The following is a 7,240-nucleotide window of genomic DNA, read 5'->3' as shown; positions in this document are numbered from 1 at the left end:
CTCTCCACCCTCACACTTGGAAGAAGAGGAAGATGCACAAACAAAGAAGGAAGATGAACAAACAAAGGAGGTTGTAAGGGATGAAAACAATTATGGGAATCTACACTCCAATGAAGCAGAGAGTAGCATAGAGGGTGAGTTTAGTAAACCACCAATTCAAGATGTTTTTTATGAAGGGTACACTCTAACCATCACACAACACCCAAATTTTGAAATCAAAGAAGTGAAGGCAGCCAAAGAAAGCACTGAAAAGGGGATTGTGACCAAGAAACAAAAAAAATATCCATGAAAAAGAGAAGGTCAGCAAAAAGCAATCCAACCTCTACCCCAATAAGCAAGGTGAATCAAGCTAATAACAATAAAAGAAAGTTTGTTAGGAGAAATTTATATCAGGGGGAACTAATTTTCTCCTCTTCTCCCTTGGAGTCATTTCTTTTAACCAACTGGAAGAAAAGGAAGAAAATTCAAGAACAACCGTCAAGCTAGCGACGTTAAAGAAGCGCTTGTTGAGAGGCAACCCAACGTTTGGTATTTTCTTTTCATTCTCTTTTTTTGGTTTGCTTAAGGTTGTGTATGTATTCATGGATTAAGTTTTGTGTGCTACACCAAATTTGCATCCCACTGGGTACTTGGCTTAGTTTCACATAGATTGTATCACACTAAGTTTGGTGTCCTCACACCAAGTTTGGTGTTGCCAAAATCACCATGAAACACATTAACAATCTAGCTATTTTATACTATTTTAGTTTTTCTTGAGTTTTGTTTTAATTTGATTAATTTATTTTGAATAAGGCCTTTGCATTGCTTGATTTCCTTTCACTTGCTAGTCCTATTTACTCTTATTTTCAGCACCATTATTTCTCTTTCTTTGTTGCTTGAGGACAAGCAACCATTTTAAATTTGGCATTGGAAGCTATACTCTACATAGCTTAAAAGGGGATAAAGAAGAAGATGATGAAGAGAAAGGCAGAGAGAGCTAAGGTTGTTTCCTTTCTTTTTAATTATATGCATGTGTGTTCTTCCTTTTAGATAAGCATAATATAACTTTGAATTGTAACATATTTCCTTTATATCATGATTATCATCTTGAAATTTGTGAGCCAAAGCAATTAAGCATCATGATCATCAATAAACAGGGTAATTAAAGAAGAAGCTAGCATGAGCATATGAGTATTAGAAGGCTAGCATGACTATTTTTGCTCTAACACATTTGAATTATGTTTGATTGAAATTTTTATCTAGAAAACTTTATAAAATCTTTGAAATTTTGAAAACCTTGAAGAAGCTTGTCAATTAATGATCAAGTAAAGAAAAAAAAGAAGAGAAAGGGGAAAATGAGAAAGCTGAAGGCTCTGAGTACCAATGACAACTCATTAGTCAAGTACTTATGGTATTTATGTATCAAGCAAAAAGCTTGAAAAAAAATAAAACACTTAGAGTCAAGGCTAGGCTCAAGTGTAAAACACCTCCCTCAAAACTCAAGGCTCTGAGCATCAATGATTAGAGAGTAAAGAAAAGAAACAAAAGCAAAGCTTAAAGAGTTCTCTAGTTATATGCTTGTGGTGCTTATGTATCAGGTGGTAATACTTGAAAACAAAACATTTAGAGTCAAAGCTATAAAAACAAATAGTGCAAAGCATCCAAGAAGCTAAGAAAAGAAACAAATGAAAAGCTTGTTTCAAAGAAGGAATATAAGAAAAGATTTCATAAAGTGATCAAGATAAAATCATCAATCATTTGAAATTCTTTTGTGAGTGTTGCATGCCTAGTTAACTAGCCAAGCATAAACATTAAAATTGCTATTCTTCTCACCTTGGATTGTCAATTTATATTGCATGATTCTTTGTTTGCTTGAGGATAAGCAAAGTTTAAGTTTGGTCCAGCGCATCGAGCTCTACGAAGCCCGGTACCCAATTTTGGTAAGAAACCTCGATTTCCATCTCAGCCTCTCATCCTTTTGATTTTTGAAATTTTGAAGTTTTGGTTAATTAAATTCGATGTCTTGATGTTTAGACTCAGAGTAGTTTGAGAAATTTGTGGGCCTTTGTTCAATCAAGGCATGTATATGGTAAGGATCACTAACCCTAGACAATTCTTTAATTGAGTATGTTAGATATTGAATTTTAAGTATGTATGTGTGATATGTATGAATTAGGGTTATGTATAAGTAAATTGGAAGCTTGGTGGAGTTTAGGAAGCATTGTCTTGGAGATTTTGGACTTTTTGGGGCTGTGTTGTTTGCCTTGGTGGTGTCTCGAAAAATACGTGAAAATCGGCCAAGGTATGGTTTAGGTTTCTGGTATTTAATATATAATGTTCTGTGAAAACTTAGGCTAGACGACCATAGGATAGGTTGGAACGTAAAGAAATGTTTAATGCTTAGTACCCATGGTGATGATTTGTGATATGAGTTGTGTATTTGATTAGATGATTACTATTGATGATAATAATAGGATGTGAATTGATGAATTGATGATTATTGACTTGATGACATGAATGTATATGCCTAGAATAGGTGAATGATAATCTTCTTGATGTATTTGAGAGATTGATGCATGATATTGTTGAATTGAGAAATGGTAAGACATGGAGGTTGTTGTGATGTTGAGAAAGATAAGTTGTGTTGATGGTTACAGGTATGGTAAGTTGAATTGAAGTTGAATTTTAGAAAAAATGGAGGTTTTGAGGTTTTGTGTAAAGTTGGTTTTTGCCGAACTTCGGTGAGCCATTACTTGGCTTTCAGACCCCCAAATGGTTTCAAATCTTTTTTATATAAAAATTGAATCCACGAGGTTTACGCCGTTTGAAGAACGGAAGAAAAATGATTTAAAACAAAAATATTATGCACGTCAGAAGTTTAGGATTCAAAATTAAAATTTTGTAGGTTTTCAGACTTAGTTAAATTTTTTGATAAAAACGTACGCCCACGCGTACGTGTGACATAGGATTTTTGCGTACGCGAAACTCCCTTATGCGACCATGCGTTTCTGTTTGACGCACATGCGTGCACGTAAAGGGCGTTGCATACGCGAAATGGGCCAAAATGTACACCCACGCGTACGCGTGACATGGGGTTTTTGCGTACGCGAAATTCCTTATACGCGACCAGTCAATTCTGCCTAGTCGCAGGCATACGCATGAAGGGATATGCGTACGCGTCTTGGTCCAAGCGGGCACCCACGCGTATGCGTGGCCCACGGTGTACGCGTGACCCCTGTTTCAGAAAAAATGTATTTTCATGTTTTAAAGCTCAAATTTCAACCTCTAAACCTCTATTTTCATCCTCTTAACCTTATAGCATAGTAATTAGTCTAGTGATAAGTTGAAGCTAGGAAATGGAGGTAACTTGGGGGTGAAGTAAAGTTAGAAAAGTGATGAGTTATATATGAAAATGTGTATACTGGGAATGTATATGGTACCATAGCTTAAATGATATGATTATGCAATGATTACAAGTGAATATGAATGTTTATTGGCTTATACACTCAATTTTATCTGAGATTTAAGTTTCCCTGGGTAAAGTACCGTGACTTGCCACCATGTTTTCCAGGTCGAGAATCGATACTCTGTTGACCCTACGTCGTAAGGGTGATCGGACACATATAAATTCCCGGGAATGGTACCCCTATTGAGCAAATTGATGTACATTTATGTGAAAAGCTATGCATAGACTCTTGGGGATGCGCGACGGGGGACAGTTCAGGGTTTAGCAGTCGGACTTGTCCGGTTGGCTTGATAACGGACAGATGAGCCTCATCAACCATAGGACAGGCATACATCATGTGCATATTGTTTGCTTTGTTTGCTATGCATTAGTTGAGAATGCCTAATTGATTATATTATGATAACTGTTATATTTTCTACTTACACTACTTGTTCCCTACTTGCGCTTGCATTTGTCTATTTGTCTGTCTTTGCAAATTTACCGGAGATGGAGGAACAGAGGAAAGGTGGAAAGACTTAGTGTTATAAGTTTAAGCTAGGCTTAGATATTCTTAGAAGACCACCAAATTATGGTTTCTGTTTTAGTACCTTAAGCTTTTATATCTGAGTGTCGGCATTCTAGGATCGCCTCTGGCATTCCCAGGACCTTATATCTATGTGCATGGGACCTTTACCATGTTGAGAACCCCCGGTTTTCATCCCATGCTATGTTGTTGCTTTTCAGATGCAGGTCGAGAGGCACCTCGCTAGGCGTCTGGAGTTCTACGGCGAAGTGGATCATTTTGGGGCCCTACTTTTGATATTTTGATATGTATATGTATTAGACTCTCCTCATGTGTATATTACTACCTTACTTTTGTATCTCTTGGAGGTTTTTGGAGAACTAGGGCTTTTAAACATGTTCTTTGGGCTAAAAGTGGTATATTATGTATGTAAATATTCTCCGGCCAGCCTTAGTTTCGAAGGCTGAGTTAGAAGCTTGTTATCTTGTACTTTTTGGCTCTCTATTCTTAGTTTCTATTATCCTATGTTTGTTAACTTTAGATTTCTTCACACGCAAGTAATCGCGTTTCCTGAGCATTGCGCTTTTTATTTCGCAATTTTGCTTTATCCGTCTTTCAAGACTCCTCGTATACTGTATCATTGTCCATATTCTGGACCAGCCGATGACCTGGGATTGATATATGCCTCTAGTGGAGTTTGCATATAACAATAGCTACCATGCGAGCATCAGGATGGCTACGTATGAGGCTCTGTATGGAAGAAAATGTCAATCTCCGCTATGATTGTATGAGACCGGAGAGAGGAGTTTGTTAGGGCCTGAAATGATATCTGAAACCACTGAGCAGATAAAGAAAATCCGAAGCCAAATGCTTGTCGCTCAGAACCGTCAAAAAAGTTATGATGATCAAAGGCGAAAGCCTTTAGAATTTGAAGGAGAGTATGTGTTTCTGAAGGTTACTCCAACAACTGGAGTGGGTAGAGCAATCAACACCAAGAAACTGAATCCTCATTACATCGGGCCGTTTGAGATTCTAAAGAGGATTGGGCCGGTGGCTTATAGGATTGCCTTACCACCGCATCTTTTGAACCTGCACGACGTGTTTCATGTGTCACAGCTTCGTAAATTTACTCCTGATGAAAGCCATGTTCTGGAGTCGGAATCAGTTCAAGTGAGGGAAGATCTAACATTACCAGAAATCCCGGTTAGGATCGACAACACCAACATCAAGCGTTTGTGTGGGAAGGAGGTATCATTAGTGAAAGTGGCTTGGAGTCGAGCTGGTATAGAAGAGCATACGTGGAAACCCGATTCGGATATGCGGAAGGACTACCCACACCTCTTTTCAGGTAACTAAATCTGAATTTTGAGAGCAAAATTCTTAATTAGGTGGGTAGGATGTAAACCCCGTAAAATTAGCGAATAATTAGTCAATAAATTAAATTTTAAAAAAGGAAATTATAAATGTGAATTTTATATTAAAATGGGAAAGAGTTCATCAAAACAAAAATTGTGACACTAATTTCAAAGAATTTGGCCCAAGATTGGGTCGAACGGGCCGAATCGGTCGAACCGAGCCCAAAGTGGGCCCAATTAAACCCAACCACACTTAAACAGCTCAGCTCCCTTTTCTCCCTTCATCCTCATTCACACTGGAAACATTCTAAGAAAGGGGGAAGAACATGTGACAACCCCAAACCCTCACTCATATAATCAAATCTCAATAACTTTTTATCCGAAGCTCCGATCGCCGTACCGTTCATGGCCACGCGTCCAGCGCGTTGAGTCCTACAAAGCCCGGTACCCAATTTTGGTAAAAAAAAAAACCTTGATTTTGATCTCAGCCTCTCTTCCCTTTGATTTTCGAAATTTTGAGGTTTTGGTTATTAAAATTCGATGTCTTGATGTTTAGGCTCAGAGTAGCTTGAAGAATTTATGGGCCTTTGTTTAATCAAGGCATATATATGGTAAGAATCACTAACCCTAGTCAATTCTTTGATTTAGTATGTTAGATATTGAATTTTAAGTATGTATGTGTGATATGTATGAATTAGGGTTGTGTATAAGTAAATTGGAAGCTAGGTGGAGTTTAGGAAGCATTGTCTTGGAGATTTTGGACCTTTTGGGGTTGTGTTTGTTGCCTTGGTGGTGTCTCGGAAAATACATAGAAATCGACCAAGGTATGGTTTAGGTTTCTCGTATTTAATATATAATGTTCTGTGAAAACTTATGCTAGACGACCATGGGATAGGTTGGAACGTAAAGGAATGTTTAATGCTTAGTACCCTTGGTGATGATTTGTGATATGAGTTGTATATTTGATTGGGTGATTGCTATTGCTGATAATAATAGGATGTGAATTAATGAATTGATTATTATTGACTTGATGACATGAATGTATATGCCTAGGATAGGTGAATGATAATCTTATTGATGTATTTGAGAGATTGATGCATGATATGGTTGAATTGAGAAATGGTAAGACGTGGAGGTTGTTGTAGTGTTGAGAAAGATAAGTTGTGTTGATGGTTATGGGTATGGTAAGTTGAATTGAAGTTGAATTTTAGAAAAGATGGAGGTTTTCGGGTTTTTATGTAACGTTGGTTTTTATCCAAATTTCGGCGGGTCATAACTTGGCTTCCGGACCCCCAAATGGTGTTAAATATGTTTTATATAAAAATTGGGTCCGCGAGGTTTACGCCCTTCGAAGAACAGAAGAAAAATGATTTAAAACGAAAAAGTTATGCCCGTCGGAAGTTTAGGATTCAAAATTGAAATTCTGTACGTTTTCAGAATTAGTTAAAATTTTTGATAAAACGTACCCCCACGTGTCTGGGATTTTTGCGTACACAGATAAATTCTGGTCAAGAATTACCAAAAGTATTTTTCCAAATTCACGTTGCAAGTATAGTCTTGACCCACGAGATTTCCGCTATTGAATTTAAAATGTGTCACAAGTGAAATAAATAACCGGGAGTAGAATCCCGAGTCATTTTCCCTAGGAGTTGACACAAAATGCAAATTATTGGTTGTGATTTTCCTGGAGATTTTTTGAGCTTGAGAACCAGGAAAATAAATAACTAGAAATTAAAGCAATGAATAATTAGCAAGAGTTGTAAAATAATCAATATTAAAAGCCTTGGTTAGGGGTGAGAATTGGAAATTCTATCCTTATTGTCTTTCCCAAGAGTGATGGTAAAAGCTCATTGCTCTCACTTAGTTATCCTCTAACAAGTGAAGAAAAGTCAAGTGAAATGATTAACCTTAGCTCACAAGTCCTAGTTACTTCATAGA

General features: G+C 37.2%; 1 protein-coding gene across 1 annotated transcript; it reads left to right on the top strand.

Annotated features, from left to right (window-relative positions):
- The first annotated feature begins 4,769 nt into the window (after nucleotides 1-4,769).
- LOC148544805 (uncharacterized) lies at nucleotides 4,770-6,250 on the top strand. The gene is made up of 2 exons (XM_088498991.1): nucleotides 4,770-5,229; nucleotides 6,183-6,250. The coding sequence occupies exons 1-2, from the start codon at nucleotides 4,770-4,772 to the stop codon at nucleotides 6,248-6,250; spliced, it is 528 nt and encodes a 175-aa protein (XP_088355117.1).
- Nucleotides 6,251-7,240: the final 990 nt, after the last annotated feature.

The sequence above is a fragment of the Arachis ipaensis genome, chromosome B9, assembly GCF_059453495.1.
Source record: "Arachis ipaensis isolate K30076 ecotype BB chromosome B9, ASM5945349v1, whole genome shotgun sequence".
Classification (NCBI taxonomy): domain Eukaryota; kingdom Viridiplantae; phylum Streptophyta; class Magnoliopsida; order Fabales; family Fabaceae; genus Arachis; species Arachis ipaensis.
Note: the sequence above shows the minus strand (reverse complement) of the source record. Positions and strands in the feature narration are given on the sequence as shown.